Source organism: Choloepus didactylus, chromosome X (assembly GCF_015220235.1).
Source record: "Choloepus didactylus isolate mChoDid1 chromosome X, mChoDid1.pri, whole genome shotgun sequence".
Lineage (NCBI taxonomy): Eukaryota > Metazoa > Chordata > Mammalia > Pilosa > Megalonychidae > Choloepus > Choloepus didactylus.
In genome coordinates, this window is record NC_051334.1 from 128,262,651 (window position 1) to 128,290,150 (window position 27,500).

The window sequence follows — 27,500 nt, forward strand, 5'->3', positions numbered from 1 at the left end:
GATTTCTCCAAAGAAGATATGAAAATGGCTAATAAGCACATGAAATGGCCAATAAACACATGAAAAGATAATCAACATCATTAGCCATTTGGAAAATGCAAATCCAAACTACAATAAGATCCAACTTCATACCCACTAGAATGGTTATTTTTTTTTTTTAAAAAAAAGGAACATAATAAGTTCTAGTGAAAATGTAGAGAAATAGAAACTAGTACATTGCTGGTGAGAATGTAAACTGGTGGTGCAGCCATTATGGAAAACAGTTTGGCAGTTCCTCAAAAAATTAAACATAGAATTACCATAAGACCTGGCACTCCCACCTACAAAAAATTGAAAGCAGGTACTCACACAGACATCTGCACAGCAATGTTCACAGCAGAATTACTCACATTAGCCATAAGGTGGGAATAACCCAAATGTCCATCAGCAGATGAATGGATAAGCAAAATGTGGTACACACATGCAATGGACTATTATTCAGCCATAAAAAGGAATGAAGTTCTGATACATGGATGGACCTTGAAGACATCATGTTGAGTCAAATAAGTCAGACACAAAAGGACAAATACTGTATGATTCCACTTATATGAAATAACTAGAATATACACATAGAAACAGAAAGTAGACTATAAATAGCTACCAGGGGATAGTGGAGGCAAGATGGCAGACTGGTGAGCTGTAAGTTTTAGTTACTCCTCCAGGAAAGTAGGTAAAAAGCCAGGAACTGCATGGACTGGACACCACACAGCAATCTGTCTTTGGGCATACTTCATACAACACTCATGAAAATGTCGAACTGCTGAGATCAGCGAAATCTGTAAGTTTTTGCAGCCAGGGGACCCGCGCCCCTCCCTGCCAGGCTCAGTCCCGTGGGAGGAGGGGCTGCCAGCTCCGGGAAGGAGAAGGGAGAACTGCAGTGGTAGCCCTTCTCGGAAACTCATTCTACTGATTCAAACTCCAACCATAGATAGACTGAGACCAGACACCGGAGAATCTGAGAGCTGCCAGCCCAGCAGAGAGGAGACAGGCATAGAAAAAAAAAAATAACACGAAAAACTCCAAAATAAAAGCAGAGGATTTTTGGAGTTCTGGTGAACACAGAAAGGGGAAGGGCGGAGCTCAGGCCTTGAGGCGCATATGCAAATCCCAAAGAAAAGCTGATCTCTCTGCCCTGTGGACCTTTCCTTAATGGCCCTGGTTGCTTTGTCTATTAGCATTTCAATAACCCATTAGATCTCTGAGGAGGGCCCGTTTTGTTTTTTGTTTTTTTTTTAATCCTTTTTTCTTTTTCTAAAACAATTACTCTAAGAAGCCCAATACACAAAGCTTCAAAGAATTGCAATTTGGGCACGTCAAGTCAAGAGCAGAACTAAGAGAGCTCTGAGACAAAAGGCAATAATCCAGTGGCTGAGAAAATTCACTAAACACCACAACTTCCCAAGAAAAGGGGGGTGTCCGCTCACAGCCACCATCCTGGTGGACAGGAAACACTCATGCCCATCGCCAGCCCCATAGCCCAGAGCTGCCCCAGACAACCCAGTGTGACGGAAGTGCTTCAAATAACAGGCACACACCACAAAACTGGGCGTGGACATTAGCCTTCCCTGCAACCTCAGCTGATTGTCCCAGAGCTGGGAAGGTGGAGCAGTGTGAATTAACAAAGCCCCATTCAGCCATCATTTCAGCAGACTGGGAGCCTCCCTACACAGCCCAGCAGCCCAGAACTGCCCTGGGGGGACGGCACTCACCTGTGACATAGCACAGTCATCCCTCAACAGAGGACCCGGGGTGCACGGCCTGGAAGAGGGGCCCACTTGCAAGTCTCAGGAGCCATACGCCAATAACAAAGACTTGTGGGTCAGTGGCAAAGACAAACTGTGGCAGGACTGAACTGAAGGATTAGACTATTGCAGCAGCTTTAAAACTCTAGGATCATCAGGGAGATTTGATTGTTAGGGCCACCCCCACTCCCCGACTGCCCAGAAACACGCCCCACATACAGGGCAGGCAACACCAACTACACACGCAAGCTTGGTACACCAATTGGGCCCCACAAGACTCACTCCCCCACTCACCAAAAAAAAGGCTAAGCAGGGGAGAACCGGCTTGTGGAGAACAGGTGGCTCGTGGACGCCACCTGCTGGTTAGTTAGAGAAAGTGTACTCCACGAAGCTGTAGATCTGATAAATTAGAGATAAGGACTTCAATAGGTCTACAAACCCTAAAAGAACCCTATCAAGTTCAGCAAATGCCACGAGGCCAAAAACAATAGAAAATTATAAAGCATATGAAAAAACCAGACGATATGGATAACCCAAGCCCAAGCACCCAAATCAAAAGACCAGAAGAGACACAGCACCTAGAGCAGCTACTCAAAGAACTAAAGATGAACAATGAGACCATAGTACGGGAGATAAAGGAAATCAAGAAGACTCTAGAAGAGCATAAAGAAGACATTGCAAGACTAAATAAAAAAATGGATGATCTTATGGAAATTAAAGAAACTGTTGACCAAATTAAAAAGATTCTGGACACTCATAGTACAAGACTAGAGGAAGTTGAACAACGAATCAGTGACCTGGAAGATGACAGAATGGAAAATGAAAGCATAAAAGAAAGAATGGGGAAAAAAATTGAAAAAATCGAAATGGACTTCAGGGATATGATAGATAATATGAAACGTCCAAATATAAGACTCATTGGTGTCCCAGAAGGGGAAGAAAAGGGTAAAGGTCTAGGAAGAGTATTCAAAGAAATTGTTGGGGAAAACTTCCCAAATCTTCAAAACAACATAAATACACAAATCATAAATGCTCAGCGAACTCCAAATAGAATAAATCCAAATAAACCCACTCCGAGACATATACTGATCACACTGTCAAACACAGAAGAGAAGGAGCAAGTTCTGAAAGCAGCAAGAGAAAAGCAATTCACCACATACAAAGGAAACAGCATAAGACTAAGTAGTGACTACTCAGCAGCCACCATGGAGGCAAGAAGGCAGTGGCACGATATATTTAAAATTCTGAGTGAGAAAAATTTCCAGCCAAGAACACTTTATCCAGCAAAGCTCTCCTTCAAATTTGACGGAGAGCTTAAATTTTTCACAGACAAACAAATGCTGAGAGAATTTGCTAACAAGAGACCTGCCCTACTGGAGATACTCAAGGGAGCCCTACAGACAGAGAAACAAAGACAGGACAGAGAGACATGGAGAAAGGTTCAGTACTAAAGAGATTCGGTATGGGTACAATAAAGGATATTAATAGAGAGAGGGAAAAATATGGCAAACATAAACCAAAGGATAAGATGGCCGATTCAAGAAATGCCTTCACGGTTTTAACGTTGAATGTAAATGGATTAAACTCCCCAATTAAAAGATATAGATTCGCAGAATGGATCAAAAAAAATGAACCATCAATATGTTGCATACAAGAGACTCATCTTAGACACAGGGACACAAAGAAACTGAAAGTGAAAGGATGGAAAAAAATATTTCATGCAAGCCACAGCCAAAAGAAAGCAGGTGTAGCAATATTAATCTCAGATAAAATAGACTTCAAATGCAGGGATGTTTTGAGAGACAAAGAAGGCCACTACATACTAATAAAAGGGGCAATTCAGCAAGAAGAAATAACAATCGTAAATGTCTATGCACCCAATCAAGGTGCCACAAAATACATGAGAGAAACACTGGCAAAACTAAAGGAAGCAATTGATGTTTCCACAATAACTGTGGGAGACTTCAGCACATCACTCTCTCCTATAGATAGATCAACCAGACAGAAGACCAATAAGGAAATTGAAAACCTAAACAATTTGATAGATGAATTAGATTTAACAGACATATACAGGACATTACATCCCAAATCACCAGGATACACATACTTTTCTAGTGCTCATGGAACTTTCTCCAGAATAGATCATATGCTGGGACATAAAACAAGCCTCAATAAATTTAAAAAGATTGAAATTATTCAAAGCACATTCTCTGACCACAATGGAATACAATTAGAAGTCAATAACCATCAGAGACTTAGAAAATTCACAAATACCTGGAGGTTAAACAACACACTCCTAAACAATCAGTGGGTTAAAGAAGAAATAGCAAGAGAAATTGCTAAATATATAGAGACGAATGAAAATGAGAACACAACATACCAAAACCTATGGGATGCAGCAAAAGCAGTGCTAACGGGGAAATTTATAGCACTAAACGCATATATTAAAAAGGAAGAAAGAGCCAAAATCAAAGAACTAATGGATCAACTGAAGAAGCTAGAAAATGAACAGCAAACCAATCCTAAACCAAGTAGAAGAAAAGAAATAACAAGGATTAAAGCAGAAATAAATGACATAGAGAACAAAAAAACAATAGAGAGGATAAATATCACCAAAAGTTGTTTCTTTGAGAAGATCAACAAGATTGACAAGCCCCTAGCTAGACTGACAAAATCAAAAAGAGAGAAGACCCATATAAACAAAATAATGAATGAAAAAGGTGACATAACTGCAGATCCTGAAGAAATTAAAAAAATTATAAGAGGATATTATGAACAACAGTATGGCAACAAACTGGATAATGTAGAGGAAATGGACAATTTCCTGGAAACATATGAACAACCTAGACTGACCAGAGAAGAAATAGAAGACCTCAACCAACCCATCACAAGCAAAGAGATCCAATCAGTCATCAAAAATCTTCCCACAAATAAATGCCCAGGGCCAGATGGCTTCACAGGGGAATTCTACCAAACTTTCCAGAAAGAACTGACACCAATCTTACTCAAACTCTTTCAAAACATTGAAAACAATGGAACACTACCTAACTCATTTTATGAAGCTAACATCAATCTAATACCAAAACCAGGCAAAGATGCTACAAAAAAGTAAAACTACCGGCCAATCTCCCTAATGAATATAGATGCAAAAATCCTCAACAAAATACTTGCAAATCGAATCCAAAGACACATTAAAAAAATCATACACCATGACCAAGTGGGGTTCATTCCAGGCATGCAAGGATGGTTCAACATAAGAAAATCAATCAATGTATTACAACACATTAACAAGTCAAAAGGGAAAAATCAATTGATCATCTCAATAGATGCTGAAAAAGCATTTGACAAAATCCAACATCCCTTTTTGATAAAAACACTTCAAAAGGTAGGAATTGAAGGAAACTTCCTCAACATGATAAAGAGCATATATGAAAAACCCACAGCCAGCATAGTACTCAATGGTGAGAGACTGAAAGCCTTCCCTCTTAGATCAGGAACAAGACAAGGATGCCCGCTGTCACCACTGTTATTCAACATTGTGCTGGAAGTGCTAGCCAGGGCAATCCGGCAAGACAAAGAAATAAAAGGCATCCAAATTGGAAAAGAAGAAGTAAAACTGTCATTGTTTGCAGATGATATGATCTTATATCTAGAAAACCCTGAGAAATCGACGATACACCTACTAGAGCTAATAAACAAATTTAGCAAAGTAGCGGGATACAAGATTAATGCACATAAGTCAGTAATGTTTCTATATGCTAGAAATGAACAAGCTGAAGAGACACTCAAGAAAAAGATACCATTTTCAATAGCAACTAAAAAAATCAAGTACCTAGGAATAAACTTAACCAAAGATCTAAAAGAACTATACAAAGAAAACTACATAACTCTACTAAAAGAAATAGAAGGGGACCTTAAAAGATGGAAAAATATTCCATGTTCATGGATAGGAAGGCTAAATGTCATTAAGATGTCCATTCTACCCAAACTCATCTACAGATTCAATGCAATCCCAATCAAAATTCCAACAACCTACTTTGCAGACTTGGAAAAGCTAGTTATCAAATTTATTTGGAAAGGGAAGATGCCTCAAATTGCTAAAGACACTCTAAAAAAGAAAAACGAAGTGGGAGGACTTACACTCCCTGACTCTGAAGCTTATTATAAAGCCACAGTTGCCAAAACAGCATGGTACTGGCACAAAGATAGACATATAGATCAATGGAATCGAATTGAGAATTCAGAGATAGACCCTCAGATCTATGGCTGACTGATCTTTGATAAGGCCCCCAAAGTCACTGAACTGAGCCATAATGGTCTTTTCAACAAATGGGGCTGGGAGAGTTGGATATCCATATCCAAAAGAATGAAAGAGGACCCCTACCTCACACCCTACACAAAAATTAACTCAAAATGGACCAAAGATCTCAGTATAAAAGAAAGTACCATAAAACTCCTAGAAGATAATGTAGGAAAACATCTTCAAGACCTTGTATTAGGCGGCCACTTCCTAGACTTTACACCCAAAGCACGAGCAACAAAAGAGAAAATAGATAAATGGGAACTCCTCAAGCTTAGAAGTTTCTGCACCTCAAAGGAATTTCTCAAAAAGGTAAAGAGGCAGCCAACTCAATGGGAAAAAATTTTTGGAAACCATGTATCTGACAAAAGACTGATATCTTGCATATACAAAGAAATCCTACAACTCAATGACAATAGTACAGACAGCCCAATTATAAAATGGGCAAAAGATATGAAAAGACAGTTCTCTGAAGAGGAAATACAAATGGCCAAGAAACACATAAAAAAATGTTCAGCTTCACTAGCTATTAGAGAGATGCAAATTAAGACCACAATGAGATACCATCTAACACCGGTTAGAATGGCTGCCATTAAACAAACAGGAAACTACAAATGCTGGAGGGGATGTGGAGAAATTGGAACTCTTATTCATTGTTGGTGGGACTGTATAATGGTTCAGCCACTCTGGAAGTCAGTCTGGCAGTTCCTTAGAAAACTAGATATAGAGCTACCATTCGATCCAGCGATTGCACTTCTCGCTATATACCCGGAAGATCGGAAAGCAGTGACACGAACAGATATCTGCACGCCAATGTTCATAGCAGCATTATTCACAATTGCCAAGAGATGGAAACAACCCAAATGTCCTTCAACAGATGAGTGGATAAATAAAATGTGGTATATACACACGATGGAATACTACGCGGCAGTAAGAAGGAACGATCTGGTGAAACATATGACAACATGGTTGAACCTTGAAGACATAATGCTGAGCGAAATAAGCCAGGCACAAAAAGAGAAATATTATATGCTACCACTAATGTGAACTTTGAAAAATGTAAAACAAATGGTTTATAATGTAGAATGTAGGGGAACTAGCAGTAGAGAGCAATTAAGGAAGGGGGAACAATAATCCAAGAAGAACAGATAAGCTATTTAACGTTCTGGGGATGCCCAGAAATGACTACAGTCTGTTAATTTCTGATGGATATAGTAGGAACAAGTTCACAGAAATGTTGCTATATTATGTAACTTTCTTGGGGTAAAGTAGGAACATGTTGGAAGTTAAGCAGTTATCTTAGGTTAGTTGTCTTTTTCTTACTCCCTTGTTATGGTCTCTTTGAAATGTTCTTTTATTGTATGTTTGTTTTCTTTTTAACTTTTTTTTTCATACAGTTGATTTAAAAAAGAAGGGAAAGTTAAAAAAAAAAAAAGAAAAGAAAAACAAGGAAAAAAAAAAGATGTAGTGCCCCCTTGAGGAGCCTGTGGAGAATGCAGGGGTATTCGCCTACCCCACCTCCATGGTTGCTAACATCACCACAGACATAGGGGACTGGTGGTTTGATGGGTTGAGCCCTCTACCATAAGTTTTACCCTTGGGAAGACGGTTGCTGCAAAGGAGAGGCTAGGCCTCCCTGTATTTGTGCCTAAGAGTCTCCTCCTGAATGCCTCTTTGTTGCTCAGATGTGGCCCTCTCTCTTTGGCTAAGCCAACTTGAAAGGTGAAATCACTGCCCTCCCCCCTACGTGGGATCAGACACCCAGGGGAGTGAATCTCCCTGGCAACGTGGAATATGACTCCCGGGGAGGAATGTAGACCCGGCATCGTGGGACGGAGAACATCTTCTTGACCAAAAGGGGGATGTGAAAGGAAATGAAATAAGCTTCAGTGGCAGAGAGATTCCAAAACGAGCCGAGAGATCACTCTGGTGGGCACTCTTACGCACACTTTAGACAACCCTTTTTAGGTTCTAAAGAATTGGGGTAGCTGGTGGTGGATACCTGAAACTATCAAACTACAACCCAGAACCCATGAATCTCGAAGACAGTTGTATAAAAATGTAGCTTATGAGGGGTGACAATGGGATTGGGAAAGCCATAAGGACCACACTCCACTTTGCCTAGTTTATGGATGGATGAGTAGAAAAATAGGGGAAGGAAACAAACAAACAAACAGAGAAAGGTACCCAGTGTTCTTTTTTACTTCAATTGCTCTTTTTCACTCTAATTATTATTCTTGTTATTTTTGTGTGTGTGCTAATGAAGGTGTCAGGGATTGATTTAGGTGATGAATGTACAACTATGTAATGGTACTGTAAACAATCGAAAGTACAATTTGTTTTGTATGACTGCGTGGTATGTGAATATATCTCAATAAAATGATGATTAAAAAAAAATAAATAAATAGTGGAGCTGGGATTCAAACTCCTAAAAAAAAAAAAAAAAATAGCTACCAGGGTGGTAGGAGGGAAAATGGGGAGTTAAAGGATAATGGGTGCAGGGTTTCTCGTTGGGGTGATGGGAATGTTGTGGTAAATGATGGTGGTGAGGGTAACAGAACATTGTGAATGTGATTAATCCCACTAAATCCTTGGCAATGGTTGAGACAGGAAGGTGTATGTTACATATGTTTCCACAGTTAAAAACAAAGAAAAAGCAACTACAAAGACAATGTCAATTAAATGCAATACATGATCCAGGATTGGATTTTATAATGGAAGAGAAAATGTTCAAAGGGTCTTTATTGGGACAACTGGAAAAAATTATAATATTGACTGTGAGCTTTATATCAATGTTTAAGGTCTTAAACTTGATAACTGTACTTAATGTGACTACATAAGTAAATCTCCTTATTCTTAAGAAATATGCATGGAATTATTAAGTGTTCCAGGAGCACGACAAATGCAAGCTATACTCAAATATTTAGAAGATAGACAGATAGACAGACAGACAGAAAGAATGACATAACAAATGTAGCAATATGTTAAAAGTTGGTAAATCTGGGTATCTGGGTAGGGGGTATATTGGAGTTCTTTGTATTGATTTTGTATTATTTTTGCAATGGTCCAATAGTTTGAAATTATCTCAAAATTTAAAAAAATATATTGAACTAGGGAGATGTTGGAGTCAAGGACATTAGGAACAACAGAGGTTGGAATAAGGCTGAAAACAGAAGGATTCAATGAGGGTTAAAGCCTGCCATCCCTTTCCCCCTTTTGGTTACCAGAATACTGATACCCAGACGAGAAACTGGAGAATTCTTTGGAAAAATGGAATTAGCAAAGAGAAAAAGACACTAATATTTGAGTAACTTTTCAGTGAAGCCCACTAAAACTTTCCAAACAGCTTTTTAGTCCTCATTCCTAAATATTAACGGACAGACAAGGATCAGCAGACCCTGAGAGGCAAAGACCAAAGTAAGCAAAATTGGAACTTGGAGGAAAAGGAGACAATAAGAGAAGAAAACTTCATTTAAAAAATCCCTTATCCTCAGAGAAATAAAGCACAGCACAATGCATCCATGAAAAAGAAACAAGATGCTATTAAAGATAACATTTAGAGGACATGAAAGAGCTCCTAAAAATTGAAACTTTAATAGTAGAAATTGAAATTAAATAGAACAGAAGATAAAGATGAGGGGACTCTACCAGAATACAAAACAAAAAGATAAAAGAGATACAACAGAGAGGCGGGGCAAGATGGCAGACTGGTGAGCTGTATGTTTTAGTTACTCCTCCAGGAAAGTAGGTAAAAAGCCAGGAACTGCGTGGACTGGACACCACAGAGCAATCTGTCTTTGGGCATACTTCATACAACACTCATGAAAACGTGGAACTGCTGAGATCAGCGAAATCTGTAAGTTTTTGCGGCCAGGGGACCCGCGCCCCTCCCTGCCAGGCTCAGTCCCGGGGGAGGAGGGGCTATCAGCTCCAGGAAGGAGAAGGGAGAATTGCAGTGGCTGCTCTCATCGGAAACTCATTCTACTGATTCAAACTCCAACCATAGATAGACTGAGGCCAGACACCAGAGACTCTGAGAGCAGCCAGCCCAGCAGAGAGGAGACGGGCATAGAAGGAAAACAACACGAGAAGCTCCAAAGTAAAAGCAGAGGATTTTTGGAGTTCTGGTGAACACAGAAAGGGGAAGGGCGGAGATCAGGCCTTGAGGCGCATATGCAAATCCCGAAGCAAGGCTGATCTCTCTGCCGAGGGCACCTTTCCTTAATGGCCCTGGTTGCTTTGTCTATTAGCATTTCAATAACCCATTAGATCTCTGAGGAGGGCCGTTTTTTTTTTTTTTTTTTTTTTTAAAATCCTTTTTGCTTTTTCTAAAACAATTACTCTAAGAAGCTCAATACAGAAAGCTTCAAAGAATTGAAATTTGGGCACGTCAAGTCAAGAGCAGAAATAAGAGAGCTCTGAGACAAAAGGCAATAATCCAGTGGCTGAGAAAATTCACTAAACAACACAACTTCCCAAGAAAAGGGGGGTGTCCGCTCACAGCCACCATCCTGGTGGACAGGAAACACTCCTGCCCATCGCCAGCCCCATAGCCCAGAGCTGCCCCAGACAACCCAGTGTGACGGAAGTGCTTCAAATAACAGGCACACACCACAAAACTGGGCGTGGACATTAGCCTTCCCTGCAACCTCAGCTGAATGTCCCAGAGCTGGGAAGGGGGAGCAGTGTGAATTAACAGAGCCCCATTCAGCCATCATTTGAGCAGACTGGGAGCCTCCCAACACAGCCCAGCAGCCCAGAACTGCCCTGGGGGGACGGCACTCACCTGTGACATAGCACAGTCATCCCTCAACAGAGGACCCGGGGTGCACAGCCTGGAAGAGGGGCCCACTTGCAAGTCTCAGGAGCCATACGCCAATACCAAAGACTTGTGGGTCAGTGGCAGAGACAAACTGTGGCAGGACTGAACTGAAGGATTAGACTATTGCAGTAGCTTTAAAACTCTAGGATCATCAGGGAGATTTGATTGTTAGGGCCACCCCCCCTCCCCGACTGCCCAGAAACACGCCCCACATACAGGGCAGGCAACACCAACTACACACGCAAGCTTGGGACACCAATTGGGCCCCACAAGACTCACTCCCCCACTCACCAAAAAGGCTAAGCAGGGAAGATCTGGCTTGTGGAGAACAGGTGGCTCGTGGACGCCACCTGCTGGTTAGTTAGAGAAAGTGTACTCCACGAAGCTGTAGATCTGATAAATTAGAGATAAGGACTTCAACTGGTCTACAAACCCTAAAAGAACCCTATCAAGGACAGCAAATGCCACGAGGCCAAAAACAACAGAAAATTATAAAGCATATGAAAAAACCAGACGATATGGATAACCCAAGCCCAAGCACCCAAATCAAAAGACCAGAAGAGACACACCTAGAGCAGCTACTCAAAGAACTAAAGATGAACAATGAGACCCTAGTACGGGATATGAAGGAAATCAAGAAGACCCTAGAAGAGCATAAAGAAGACATTGCAAGACTAAATAAAAAAATGGATGATCTTATGGAAATTAAAGAAACTGTTGACCAAATTAAAAAGATTCTGGACACTCATAGTACAAGACTAGAGGAAGTTGAACAACGAATCAGTGACCTGGAAGATGACAGAATGGAAAATGAAAGCATAAAAGAAAGAATGGGGAAAAAAATTGAAAAACTCGAAATGGACCTCAGGGATATGATAGATAATATGAAGCGTCCGAATATAAGACTCATTGGTGTCCCAGAAGGGGAAGAAAAGGGTAAAGGTCTAGGAAGAGTATTCAAAGAAATTGTTGGGGAAAACTTCCCAAATCTTCTAAACAACATAAATACACAAATCATAAATGCTCAGCGAACTCCAAATAGAATAAATCCAAAAAAACCCACTCCGAGACATATACTGATCACACTGTCAAACATAGAAGAGAAGGAGCAAGTTCTGAAAGCAGCAAGAGAAAAGCAATTCACCACATACAAAGGAAACAGCATAAGACTAAGTAGTGACTACTCAGCAGCCACCATGGAGGCGAGAAGGCAATGGCACGATATATTTAAAATTCTGAGAGAGAGGAATTTCCAGCCAAGAATACTTTATCCAGCAAAGCTCTCCTTCAAATTTGAGGGAGAGCTTAAATTTTTCACAGACAAAGAAATGCTGAGAGAATTTGCTAACAAGAGACCTGCCCTACTGGAGATACTAAAGGGAGCCCTACAGACAGAGAAACAAAGACAGGACAGAGAGACTTGGAGAAAGGTTCAGTACTAAAGAGATTCGGTATGGGTACAATAAAGGATATTAATAGAGAGAGGGAAAAATATGGCAAACATAATCCAAAGGATAAGATGGCCGATTCAAGAAATGCCTTCACGGTTTTAACGTTGAATGTAAATGGATTAAACTCCCCAATTAAAAGATATAGATTCGCAGAATGGATCAAAAAAAATGAACCATCAATATGTTGCATACAAGAGACTCATCTTAGACACAGGGACACAAAGAAATTGAAAGTGAAAGGATGGAAAAAAATATTTCATGCAAGCTACAGCCAAAAGAAAGCAGGTGTAGCAATATTAATCTCAGATAAAATAGACTTCAAATGCAGGGATGTTTTGAGAGACAAAGAAGGCCACTACATACTAATAAAAGGGGCAATTCAGCAAGAAGAAATAACAATCGTAAATGTCTATGCACCCAATCAAGGTGCCACAAAATACATGAGAGAAACATTGGCAAAACTAAAGGAAGCAATTGATGTTTCCACAATAATTGTGGGAGACTTCAACACATCACTCTCTCGTATAGATAGATCAACCAGACAGAAGACCAATAAGGAAATTGAAAACCTAAACAATCTGATAAATGAATTAGATTTAACAGACATCTACAGGACATTACATCCCAAATCACCAGGATACACATACTTTTCTAGTGCTCACGGAACTTTCTCCAGAATAGATCATATGCTGGGACATAAAACAAGCCTCAATAAATTTAAAAAGATTGAAATTATTCAAAGCACATTCTCTGACCACAATGGAATACAATTAGAAGTCAATAACCATCAGAGACTTAGAAAATTCACAAATACCTGGAGGTTAAACAACACACTCCTAAACAATCAGTGGGTTAAAGAAGAAATAGCAAGAGAAATTGCTAAATATATAGAGACGAATGAAAATGAGAACACAACATACCAAAACCTATGGGATGCAGCAAAAGCAGTGCTAAGGGGGAAATTTATAGCACTAAACGCATATATTAAAAAGGAAGAAAGAGCCAAAATCAAAGAACTAATGGATCAACTGAAGAAGCTAGAAAATGAACAGCAAACCAATCCTAAACCAAGTAGAAGAAAAGAAATAACAAGGATTAAAGCAGAAATAAATGACATAGAGAACAAAAAAACAATAGAAAGGATAAATATCACCAAAAGTTGGTTCTTTGAGAAGATCAACAAGATTGACAAGCCCCTAGCTAGACTGACAAAATCAAAAAGAGAGAAGACCCATATAAACAAAATAATGAATGAAAAAGGTGACATAACTGCAGATCCTGAAGAAATTAAAAAAATTATAAGAGGATATTATGAACAACTGTATGGCAACAAACTGGATAATGTAGAAGAAATGGACAATTTCCTGGAAACATATGAACAACCTAGACTGACCAGAGAAGAAATAGAAGACCTCAACCAACCCATCACAAGCAAAGAGATCCAATCAGTCATCAAAAATCTTCCCACAAATAAATGCCCAGGGCCAGATGGCTTCACAGGGGAATTCTACCAAACTTTCCAGAAAGAACTGACACCAATCTTACTCAAACTCTTTCAAAACATTGAAAAAAATGGAACACTACCTAACTCATTTTATGAAGCTAACATCAATCTAATACCAAAACCAGGCAAAGATGCTACAAAAAAGGAAAACTACCGGCCAATCTCCCTAATGAATATAGATGCAAAAATCCTCAACAAAATACTTGCAAATCGAATCCAAAGACACATTAAAAAAATCATACACCATGACCAAGTGGGGTTCATTCCAGGCATGCAAGGATGGTTCAACATCAGAAAAACAATCAATGTATTACAACACATTAAAAACTCGAAAGGGAAAAATCAATTGATCATCTCAATAGATGCTGAAAAAGCATTTGACAAAATCCAACATCCCTTTTTGATAAAAACACTTCAAAAGGTAGGAATTGAAGGAAACTTCCTCAACATGATAAAGAGCATATATGAAAAACCCACAGCCAGCATAGTACTCAATGGTGAGAGACTGAAAGCCTTCCCTCTAAGATCAGGAACAAGACAAGGATGCCCGCTGTCACCACTGTTATTCAACATTGTGCTGGAAGTGCTAGCCAGGGCAATCCGGCAAGACGAAGAAATAAAAGGCATCCAAATCGGAAAAGAAGAAGTAAAACTGTCATTGTTTGCAGATGATATGATCTTATATCTAGAAAACCCTGAGAAATCAACGATACAGCTACTAGAGCTAATAAACAAATTTAGCAAAGTAGCAGGATACAAGATTAATGCACATAAGTCAGTAATGTTTCTATATGCTAGAAATGAACAAACTGAAGAGACACTCAAGAAAAAGATACCATTTTCAATAGCAACTAAAAAAATCAAGTACCTAGGAATCAACTTAACCAAAGATGTAAAAGACCTATACAAAGAAAACTACATAACTCTACTAAAAGAAATAGAAGGGGACCTTAAAAGATGGAAAAATATTCCATGTTCATGGATAGGAAGGCTAAATGTCATTAAGATGTCAATTCTACCCAAACTCATCTACAGATTCAATGCAATCCCAATCAAAATTCCAACAACCTACTTTGCAGACTTGGAAAAGCTAGTTATCAAATTTATTTGGAAAGGGAAGATGCCTCGAATTGCTAAAGACACTCTAAAAAAGAAAAACGAAGTGGGAGGACTTACACTCCCTGACTTTGAAGCTTATTATAAAGCCACAGTTGCCAAGACAGCATGGTACTGGCACAAAGATAGACATATAGATCAATGGAATCGAATTGAGAATTCAGAGATAGACCCTCAGATCTATGGCCGACTGATCTTTGATAAGGCCCCCAAAGTCACCGAACTGAGCCATAATGGTCTTTTCAACAAATGGGGCTGGGAGAGTTGGATATCCATATCCAAAAGAATGAAAGAGGACCCCCACCTCACCCCCTACACAAAAATTAACTCAAAATGGACCAAAGATCTCAATATAAAAGAAAGTACCATAAAACTCCTAGAAGATAATGTAGGAAAACATCTTCAAGACCTTGTATTAGGAGGCCACTTCCTAGACTTTACACCCAAAGCACAAGCAACAAAAGAGAAAATAGATAAATGGGAACTCCTCAAGCTTAGAAGTTTCTGCACCTCAAAGGAATTTCTCAAAAAGGTAAAGAGGCAGCCAACTCAATGGGAAAAAATTTTTGGAAACCATGTATCTGACAAAAGACTGATATCTTGCATATACAAAGAAATCCTACAACTCAATGACAATAGTACAGACAGCCCAATTGTAAAATGGGCAAAGGATATGAAAAGACAGTTCTCTGGGGAGGAAATACAAATGGCCAAGAAACACATGAAGAAGTGTTCAGCTTCACTAGCTATTAGAGAGATGCAAATTAAGACCACAATGAGATACCATCTAACACCGGTTAGAATGGCTGCCATTAAACAAACAGGAAACTACAAATGCTGGAGGGGATGTGGAGAAATTGGAACTCTTATTCATTGTTGGTGGGACTGTATAATGGTTCAGCCACTCTGGAAGTCAGTCTGGCAGTTCCTTAGAAAACTAGATATAGAGCTACCATTCGATCCAGCGATTGCACTCCTCGGTATATACCCGGAAGATCGGAAAGCAGTGACACGAACAGATATCTGCACGCCAATGTTCATAGCAGCATTATTCACAATTGCCAAGAGATGGAAACAACCCAAATGTCCTTCAACAGATGAGTGGATAAATAAAATGTGGTATATACACACGATGGAATACTACGCGGCAGTAAGAAGGAACGATCTGGTGAAACATATGACAACATGGATGAACCTTGAAGACATAATGCTGAGCGAAATAAGCCAGGCACAAAAAGAGAAATATTATATGCTACCACTAATGTGAACTTTGAAAAATGTAAAACAAATGGTTTATAATGTAGAATGTAGGGGAACTAGCAGTAGAGAGCAATTAAGGAAGGGGGAACAATAATCCAGGAAGAACAGATAAGCTATTTAACGTTCTGGGGATGCCCAGAAATGACTATGGTCTGTTAATTTCTGATGGTTGTAGTAGGAACAAGTTCACTGAAATGTTGCTATATTATGTAACTTTCTTGGGGTAAAGTAGGAACATGTTGGAAGTTAAGCAGTTATCTTAGGTTAGTTGTCTTTTTCTTACTCCCTTGCTATGGTCTCTTTGAAATGCTCTTTTATTGTATGTTTGTTTTCTTTTTAACTTTTTTTTTCATACAGGTGATTTGAAAAAAGAAGGGAAAGTTAAAAAAAAAAAAAAAAAAAAAGATGTAGTGCCCCCTTGATGAGCCTGTGGAGAATGCAGGGGTATTCGCCTACCCCACCTCCATGGTTGCTAACATGACCACAGACATAGGGGACTGGTGGTTTGATGGGTTGAGCCCTCTACCATAAGTTTTACCCTTGGGAAGACGGTTGCTGCAAAGGAGAGGCTAGGCCTCCCTGTATTTGTGCCTAAGAGTCTCCTCCTGAATGCCTCTTTGTTGCTCAGATGTGGCCCTCTCTCTCTGGCTAAGCCAACTTGAAAGGTGAAATCACTGCCCTCCCCCCTACGTGGGATCAGACACCCAGGGAAGTGAATCTCCCTGGCAACGTGGAATATGACTCCCAGGGAGGAATGTAGACCTGGCACCGTGGGACGGAGAACATCTTCTTGACCAAAAGGGGGATGTGAAAGGAAATGAAATAAGCTTCAGTGGCAGAGAGATTCCAAAAGGAGCCGAGAGGTCACTCTGGTGGGCACTCTTATGCACACTTTAGACAACCCTTTTTAGGTTCTAAAGAATTGGGGTAGCTGGTGGTGGATACCTGAAACTATCAAACTACAACCCAGAACCCATGAATCTCGAAGACAGTTGTATAAAAATGTAGCTTATGAGGGGTGACAATGGGATTGGGAAAGCCATAAGGACCAAACACCACTTTGTCTAGTTTATGGATGGATGTGTAGAAAAGTAGGGGAAGGAAACAAACAGACAAAGGTACCCAGTGTTCTTTTTTACTTCAATTGCTCTTTTTCACTCTAATTATTATTCTTGTTATTTTTGTGTGTGTGCTAATGAAGGGGTCAGGGATTGATTTAGGTGATGAATGTACAACTATGTAATGGTACTGTAAACAATCGAAAGTACAATTTGTTTTGTATGACTGCGTGGTATGTGAATATATCTCAATAAAATGATGATTTAAAAAAAAAAAAAAAAAAAAAAAAAGATAATTGAATTCCTATTTTCATGGATATAAGACAAAGCATTAAAAGCTTGTAAAAATTTGAAAGTCTCTCTCTGCCCTCTCTTATTAGCTCCTGTCCCTCCCCTCCCTTCCCTTCCCTCTTTATCTCTTTCTCAGTCCTTATTCATTTATTTTTTAACAGCTTTATTCGGATATAATTCACATACCATACAACTCATCCATTTAAAGTGTACAATTCATAGGTTTTTATATTGTATATTCACAAACAGATGCAAGCATCACCACAATTTAGAACATTTCATCAAATTAAAAAAATACCCTGTAAAAAAAAAAAAAAAAAAAAAAAAAGAATAAATGGATCCTTAATGAGATCATCAATTAACCAAAAAAAAAAAAAAAAAAAAAAAAAAAAAAAAAAAAAAAAAAAGAGATACAACAAGGAGAGAAAAAACAGATGATAAAATTAGAGGATAAAATGAGGAGGTTCATCAGCCATATAAAAGCCATCCCTGAAACACACACACACACACAATTTACAGGGAATAAATTATGAAAGAAAACAAACAAAAAAGATCATAAGGGGACATCATTAGGAACTATCAGAATATCAAGAATTTTTTTAAAAACCCAAAGTCTTAGAGAGATAAAATAAAAAACACAAAGGATTAGGAATTACAATAGCATTAGACTTTTCAAACAGCAACACTAGAAGTTAGAAGACTTTGGAGTCAAGATTTCAAAGATCAAAGGAAAATTGATTTTCAATCTAGAATTCTAAAATATGCCAAATTACTTCTCATGAGGATAGAATAAACATGTATTCAGACATACAAGGTTTCCAAAATTTACCTCCTATGCACCTTTCTCAGTAAGCTGTTGGAGGTTGCGCTCTACCTAAATGAGGGAGTAAACCAGGACAAAAACAGAAATGAGACCTAGGAAATGGAGTTCAACACAGGAGAGAGGAAAAGGAAATTTCCAGGATGATACTAAAGGGAAGCCTCAGGAAGCAAACACTCCAAATTTCAACGTGAGTATGAAGGGCTCTAAAACGATATCTCCAAGAAAAAAGAATGTAAGTTTGATGTGCTTTCTTATATATGAAAGGACTCTTACCAGAGTTTAGGCTTAATTGTAGGTACAAAGAAAACTAAGGAAATGAAGAAGAGAGGTAATCTTTAAATCCAGGAGAAAACAAAAAGTTGTCCAAGAAAAACTGTAATCATAAAATACTACCATAGCTCAGCTGTGAATATTTACATAGTTATAACAATGTAAACATGGATATAAAATGTAAAATTGTACTATATACCAGGAATGGAAGTATGTGGAGCTGAACACAAGAAAGCTAAATCATCCTTTATGGTAGGAAGCCAGTAGACAACATCTAAAATGAAAACAGTCAAGAAATAGCAACATAACCATTTTCTTTAGAAATTGGGAGACAAATGCCAGAAATTACAAAACAGCTAAAGTGGAAGGAAGATGGGACTTGGGGGTGAAGAGGGACCCATCGTGGGCTGACATTTGATGCAAGCCTCATAATATTATGTGATTTTTAAAAACCATGTACATTTTTATTATTGATAAAAAATGAAAATTAAACTTAAAGAACTTCTATAGCCCACCTTCTATTTTGCTTATTGAAAGTTTATCTATTTAATTTCCCAATGCAATGTTCCAGGAAGCCTTTTCAGACCTACGTGCTAATTTGAAACTGGTGGGTACTTCCTCTTTCCTGAGACTCTCTTAACAGTGTCCCACACTACCTTTGCTCTCCTTGCATGTTACTCATCATTTCTTCCATGACTTTTCCCCCACCCTTTCCTTAATCGATGGCTGTCTGGGGACACGTCCTCATTTTACAGCTGAACCCATCTATTTTCACAGCTTCAAATATCCTCAAGTCTATATGTACAGACCAGGACTCTCCCTTAAAGTTTGGACTAACATATACAATTTCCTGCTGGACAATTAAAACTTTGATTATCCAACCAGCACTTCAAACTATTTATGTCCTAAAGTGACCTCATCACCTTTACATATAAGCCTGCTCTTCTTCCCGGATTTTCTAGCTAAATTAGTAGCACTGTCTACCCTGTCGTTTGAGCTATAAATCTGGAAGTTAACCTTGACTCCTCTTTTCCCTTACCCACATTACCCAATTATTCAGGACAGCTTGCCAATTTTGCTTCCTCAATGTTTTTTTGACATCTACCACTTCCCTGGTTCAGGCCTCATTCTCCACAGCCCACTCCCATTTAAACCTTTAAACTGCCCTCTGGCCTCAGTCCTGGCCCCCTCAAAAGCATCTTCAGCATAGCCTCCAGAGTGAACAGATCTATCTGAAATGCAAATCTGACCATATCACTAACCTGCTAAAGTCTGTCAATGGCTCTCAATTGCCTACAGGATTAAGTCCAAATTTCTTAACATGACATATAAGGCACTCTGTGACTTGGCCTCTGCTTACCTCTACAGCTTCATCTTGCACTTTGTAACTTCACTAATGACACCAAACTCTTTGGTAGTTCCTTGCACACACTATTATCTTTTTCACACCTCTGCCTTTACTCATGTTTGTCTCTCAGCCTAGAATGCCCTCCCTACTTAATTTCTAGTCAATCCTTAAAGATGAGCTTAGGTAACATCTCCATGAGGAAACCTTCCATAACCTCCTAGATAGGGTTAGGTACCCTTCTCTGTGGTACCATGATCCTCTATCTGTATCTCTATTGCTGTTAAGATTGCTATCCCTCTATATGTCCTTCTCACTAGACAATGAGCTCCTTGAGGGCCAGAAATGTGTCTTACCACCTTCTATATACCTGGTGCATAATACAGTACCTGGAATGCAGTATATACTCAGATGCTCTCCAATTGGTTGAATTAATGCACCAACTTGGACAGTCCATTTAAAGAGCCAAAGTATATAAATAAAATATAATCAGGGTTATGACACTAAAGAGTTATTAGTTTTTACTTTACAGATATAAGGTAGACCTTCATAAGAGATCTATTCAGAATTGGATCTTGGGGAAGTATAAATTCCATTCCCAAAACAGGCTTATTTTGCAGGGATATTGTAACATGGAGTAAAGAATGAGGTAGGTTGTTTTACTATATATAGCATTTAAGGATTCTTCAAACATGAAAGTTCATTCTATATATAGTTGAGAGGAGGTTGTCTTCAAAATCTTGTATTAATGCACAAGACACCATCGAATGAATTTTAGGGACTTCAACAGACAAGACATTTCTTACTGGTATTTGCAGCTTCTCTAATTTCTTTCAGTATTTCAGCTTCCATGGCAGGGTTATTGCAGATATCAACCCAAGTTCCTTCCACCCCTTTCTGTTGTGCCAAAAGAGTCAACCTTTTCTGATTAGGGACCACAAAGCTGATCACATAGGACTGGTCACTAAAAGATTAGAAAATTAAACAAAATAGAAATTAAAACATTGAGAACAATTATTCATAAATTACTCAAAGAAACAATACAGTACAGATAAGGCCAAATATACTTTTTCTTATTTGATAAAGTTTCATTAAGAAATAATAAAGCCCATAATAACAAAACATATTGATGTACAAAGGAAGGGGTTCAATCTCTCGGGCTTTTAATTTAGAAAGACCTGGGTTCAAAACTGATCTCAACATGCAGTAGCTGTGGTACTGTCTTGGGAAAATTATGCTAAGTCTCAGTTTTTATGGATATTAAATGAAACAAGTTTTGTGGCATAGGTAAGTATTAGCAAGATATAGTAGGTGTCCTGTTGAATTCAAGAACTTTCAGAAATGTATAACATTTCCCAACTGTGATAAATGTTCTAAGAGGAGTTTGAGGTTACCCTTAAGATTATATATATAATCTAACTGTTTGCTAATTACCTTTTTACTGTATGTATATGAAACACAAAATGCAACTTTTGAAAGTTACCTTTTGGCAAAAGCACAGATGTTGTCAATAAGTGGACAGTTCTTCAGTGCAGCCTCTACTTTCCCAAGAGATACATACTCTCCTGCTTGCAGCTTCACCAGATCTTTCTTACGATCTAAAAGTCATGACGAATGTTAACTTATCCACTGTTCACTTTATTAATGTATCTACAATTCTGATTTTCTTTGAATCTCTTTGCCTTGATCTTTATTTAAAAAGGTACTTCTTTTAAACTTGCTACATATAATGCTTGCCCGTACACATCAGTGAAAAAGAAAATGCCTAAAGAAGTACTGGCTAAAATGTTACATCATATACCCAAACCTTTAACATCTTAATTATAATCTTAAATACTATAATGGAGTTAATAGAAGGAACAAAGATTTTGGAGCATTAGATTTGAATAGTAGCTCTGTCCATTACCTGCTATGTGACCCTAGGCATGTCAGCTAACCTCTCTAAACCTCAATTTTATCAGAAATAATGATACCTACTTCAAACAGGCATGTAGCACAATGTCTGGCATGCAGAGCATGCTCAAAAAATGGTAATTCACCCTTTTCCATATTTGAGATTATCTTGCTAAAATTAAAGTGCTCTAAGAAAGTGCTGGCACAGGATGGCATAGCTTGTATAATCATCAAGTTGCTATAACCTTTGTTTGAGGGCTGATATGCCTATCCATATACTGGGAGCCCACTCTACATGTTCAAGGAAACAACTTGTGATTCCAGAGAAATTGAGGATCAAGGGGGGAAAAAAAAGGCTTATCAGTCTACATGGACCACATTTCCTGGAAATTTCCCCAGAAGATAAAACTTCTCAATGGGCCTTAGAAACAACCTTCCAAGGAAATCTCTAACTATGTTCGTATACTGTGAGATCAGTGGCAGATTGAAAGGGGTCATGAGAGATGTGACAGGGTAAACTTTATGGCTTGAAAAGGACCTGACAGGGATCCTGCAAAATAGTCCCTATGAGCTAGTCAATTTTTATTCTAACTTTTGCCTGATTAGAAATGATTAGCATAAGGGCCCATTTTAGAGAAGCTTTTTGAACCTGAAGGTCTCCTTCCATAGGCCCCAAAACAGCAATGTGATAGCCACCAACATTTTTCAGAGAAACAGACTACTGTTGAGGGTTGATGTCATCGTTTTCTAAAGTTTAGGGTTAGTTAGAGACATATAAATGGCCACCAGAAGAAAAAAAATCTTTCCTTAGGTGGGGAGAGAAACTGACTACAGGGGTCATATTAGACAAGACTAAAATGAAAAGGTGAGGAAGGCCTAAAATAGGTATGTTACAGTAGATAGTTACCTCTTCTTAGCTCTTTTTGTTTTCTCATTACCAATCTGCTGTTTCCCTGCCCATTTCCCCACCCCTAATGCTGCTGTTGCTTCTAATCCTGCTATTACTTACCAAGTTTCAGGTACTGCTCTAAACATTGTATATATGTCAACTCCTTTAATCCTCATAACAACCCTATGAACTCGGTATTGTTATCTCTGTTTTACAGATGGGGAAGCATAGACATAAACTAAATAATTTTTCCAAAGGTTGAACAATGGAACCATCAACCCTATTAGTGACCTGACCAATATTACCTATCATATATGTTGAAGTTACCAAATGCAAAGAAAACCACATAAAAAGAATACACTGACCAACGATCTGTAAACATCCATCAGGATGGAATTCTCCAATATCACCAGTGCAAAACCACCGCTGTCCATTTTCATCCACAGAATAATCTTCTGCTGTTTTCTCTTCATTCTTAAAATATCCCATGGAGATATTCTGTCCACCAATTACGATCTCACCTCTGGGGTTTGGCTTGTCATGAATTGTATAACCACCTGGCAATCACAAAGCAAATTAGTTAATGTTCTAAAAAAAAATCAACCTTCATTAATTCTTAAAGCTACTAATATTTTTTCTGCTGGTAAAATTTTACACCACTTTATGTAAGAATACTAGCTTAAATTTACTCAGATTTATGTGAGGATAGTGGATGACTGCTCATTGGGTGTGATTTCAGAAGGCTCAATGAGAATCGCCACCATCAACCACCCATCCCAAACCCTCCCATGACCATGAGGCTGAGAAATGAAATTTCACACTTAGAACATCAAGTTTAGTGATTTATATAGTATTGGTAAGATAAAATTATTGGTATTGGTAAGATAAAGTATTGGTAAGATAAAATTACCGCCAAGAAGGCTAATGTAATTCGCTGTTAAAAGCGAATTACTAATACGTTACTATCCATGCATTTCAGATGTTTTCTAAGGAGGTTTTAATCAAAGAGAACAGGTAGTAATCGTCTAAGGAAGGCAACACCAGTAAATGAAAGGGAGGAGGCTAGAAGAAACAGGAGGAAAATTTTTCTTAATTTTGCCTATGGCCAGTCATGACTTTAAAAATTGACACACTGAAATAATTTACAATAACTACTGAAATATTTTATCATTACCTCTTTATTAATGAATAAACCTTACTTTAAGAAAAATACACAAAAATCTGAATTCATAAATTGAGATACTGGTTGGATTTTGTGTCACAAAAGGATTAAAAGTAGAGTTCCTCTCAGCTCTTAACTGTTCTTATAAATTTAAAACTATTCAACATTCCAAAATAACAAATTCCATTACATGCAAACCATGAAGATCATCCCTACTATATGATATAAAGGAGCCTTCATAGCAAGTAAACCCCTCCCCAAAAAAGAGCAAAAATGGACCCACTCCCAAAAACTCACACTAAAGCAGAAAACCAGAACAGTAGAAAATAAAAATTAAAGGTAAAAGTCTCATTACCAAGTTTTACTGTAAACATTGTTTCTCTGATTCTATTGCTTAATAAATTACCCAATATGACAATTTTGATGCTGATGCCCAATACACAGTATTCTACTTATATTTTCTTCAGGTTTTCACTATAAAATTGGAAAGGCATTACTACCAAGGGAAAAAGAAGGAAAAGAACTTACTCAAGATGCAAAACTCTTGGGAATGCAATTGGATTTTAAATGTGATTTTAAAAACAAATAGTAGTTTGCTCATAGAACATTCACAGTAACAGGCATATTAAGAAAGTCACAAAGTAGAAACACCTTCAGAAACTTAGTTTACATCAAATAAAGCCCATTCATGGGATCTGAACATCCCTTAGGTTGTTCAAGGTAACTGGTTCTTTAAATTTTTAGCTCATGGATCCACCCCAAGGTAAGGTATCACCTTTAATATCTTACACATTTTAATTACTCTTGCTTTATCTGGTATGACTAGGCTGTTAATTATTTATCAATCCATCTTATTGCAGTTAAGGCACTTGTTTAATAACTTTCATAAGTTCATTACAGGAAGACTGGTTTACTTTTGCTTTCAGCTCATGTGTTAAAAGGATTATCACCATCACTGATGACTTTCAATGTCTGTGAAATGCAAGTTTCCTCTGAGTGGCTCACCTCAGCAGTTACATATCAAAATTCAACTACATAAGTAGCTAGACAGTTGAGTCTCAACTATGAAAATGTTTGCTGGGGTCATGATCTAAGAAGAGTGTGTGTGTGTGTGTGTGTGTGTGCACCTGCACATAATCAGTTACTCCAACCTCTGAAAATCTGAGGTTTCACTTCCCATCTCAACATGTTCACTAGCAAAGTTGAGCTTCTAACGATAGGGCATATATATCCTCATCTTCTTCAAACCCAGAGAAAGCCCCACCAAGCAATTTTCCCTCTTTACCATCAAGTATTCCCAAGTTCAGAATTGTCATGCCTAGATTCTAGAAATTTCCTTTCCTCTTGGGAAACCAACAATAGAGTTTTACTGGGGAAAAAGAAAGCAAAAAACAAGTAGTAAAGAATCATTTGGTACCTCAGACAACCTAGCACTTTAAAGAAACAAACATCTTAAGGCTCACAGTGGTTTTCAGTGTATCTAGTGTCACTGGAGATTGTCATAAAATTCTTACCTTCCTGCCAATCTTTTAACTTAATTTCACAGCAAATAAGAGGGGCTCCAACTCTGCCAGTAGTATAGTCAGTAACTAGGAGGGGAAAAAAGTAATAAAGATATCAGCATACCAGATTTCAGATCAGTGCTCATATGAGACGAAGAATACTGGAGTTAGAGCCAGAGTATAAGAATGACCAAAGAAGAAGCCATAGTGAAAGGGAGTACAAAGTATGATCATTTTTCAGCATTTCAATTCCATTTCAACAGTGCATTTGATTCCAATGTTGTTACATCATTTTTGCTTCTTATGATTATATTTTGTAGAATTAAGTACAAAAATCTCTTTTTAAAAGAACTGAGACTTTGATTGGAATTTCAGCTCTACCACTACTTAGCTGTATAACTTGGGCAAGTTACTTAAGCTCTCTAAACCTCTGTTTCCTCATCTATGAAATGGGCATAGTATGCTGTGAGGATTAAATGAGATGTTGCATGGACAGTGCTTAACACTTTCTGACACAAACTAAGTATTCAATAAATGTTAGCTGCTATGATTAAGTATGATGATGCTGATGATGCTATTAACTTTAAGAAACTTGCAATTATTCCTAGCACTAACCAACTGTTTATGGGCAGTCTATTACACACCTAGCACTATATTCAATACTGTGAGGAAAACACATAAAGGATAAGGAGATCCTGCCCTCGATAAGCTTACAAACAAACTACTTGGGAAGAAATGCACATGAAACAACTTAGAGAACATTTAAATACTAAACAGCACAGGACTGATTAGTAAGCAAATAGTACCTGAGAGACCACAAGGATGAATGTAAAATGAAAGTAGTTGGGAAAGACTTTATTGAAGAGTTGGGCCTTAAAGGATGGCTGTGAACAGTTAGCAAAAAGAGCATTACAAGACAAGGGAACTGAAAATGCAGAGAGGCAAGTCCAAGAATGCCTGTATGAGAACTAGTGAGAAGACTGGACTGTCTGGAAAGAAAGCTGGGTATGTATATATGTATATGTGTGTGTGTGTGTGTGTGTGTGTAGAAAAGAATGGAAAGTAATGATGGAAGTGTATAATGGTGACAGATCAGAGAGGTCTCAAAAGCTAGGTAAAGGTGAGTTTAGGTTTTATACACTAGGTATCAAGCAATGTTTGAGGTGGGTGCATCTAATAGACATACAGGATAAGTTAGAAATGATATAATATAGGCAGACACAGCAGCTGAAAGGCTATATCTCAGAGCAGTGAGAAGTAATAAAAGGTCAGGTGACAAAGACGGCATAGAGTAAAAGGATTAAACTAATAAAGAAATGGCAAAACCTGATGAAAGTTAAAAGATAATAAAAAAATAGCCAGATGACTTTAAAGCTTATACCCTGAATGACTTTAAGGATGGTGATACCATTGACAAACATTTTGGCTATGGGGAGACAGTATGGGATAACAGCATTGATGAAGGACACAGTAAGTTTGACGTAAAAGTGGAATAACTCGAAAAAAAATCCAAGAATCCAGTGATTCTCAACTGGGGATAATTATCCCCCCTGGGTAGGCATCTAGCTGCTAAACGTCCTACAATACACAGGAGATCCCCCAAACAGCAAAGAATTTTCTGGTTCAAAATTTCAACAGCTCCAAAGTTGAGAAACCTTACTACAGGTTGTTTAAAAATAAAAGAATTGAAAGTAAGCGAGAAGACACAACAGGTATATAGATACGAGAGGAAGCAGGACACTTTAAACCAAGTGTGCAGTTCTCCAAGGAAGTGAGCATTTAGACCAAGGAGACAGTATGTTGAGGAATGACACTGTGACATAAATCATTAAGAGACTTAAAACAAGGTATACATGATATTCTAACTCAAAGTCTATAAAACTAAAAACTACGTAGGTGTGCATAGAATCTGATATTACTTAAGAGGTAATATAAAGTTACTATGGTTTCCCAAGATAATTCAAATGGATTTTATTAGTAGTGGCTAATGTAGAATTATTTGCCACATTAACAATGCTTACCTTAACTATAGA

The 27,500-nt window shown here is 38.2% G+C and overlaps 1 protein-coding gene and 1 long non-coding RNA gene across 4 annotated transcripts in view; one reads left to right on the forward strand and one right to left on the reverse strand.

Moving 5' to 3' along the window:
* The window catches only part of LOC119522757, a 112,592-nt gene that overhangs the window by 66,012 nt on the left and 19,080 nt on the right, over positions 1 to 27,500 (forward strand). The gene's annotated exons all lie outside the window — the stretch shown is intronic.
* The window catches only part of ACSL4 (acyl-CoA synthetase long chain family member 4), a 178,405-nt gene that overhangs the window by 29,495 nt on the left and 121,410 nt on the right, over positions 1 to 27,500 (reverse strand). For all 3 annotated transcript variants that reach the window (XM_037821375.1, XM_037821377.1, XM_037821376.1), the window contains exons 12-15: positions 25,480 to 25,554; positions 23,169 to 23,360; positions 21,505 to 21,619; positions 20,828 to 20,985 (exon numbers count right to left, since the gene is read on the reverse strand). In XM_037821375.1, the coding sequence (XP_037677303.1) occupies positions 20,828 to 20,985; positions 21,505 to 21,619; positions 23,169 to 23,360; positions 25,480 to 25,554 (540 nt within the window). The remainder of the gene's footprint in view (positions 1 to 20,827; positions 20,986 to 21,504; positions 21,620 to 23,168; positions 23,361 to 25,479; positions 25,555 to 27,500) is intronic.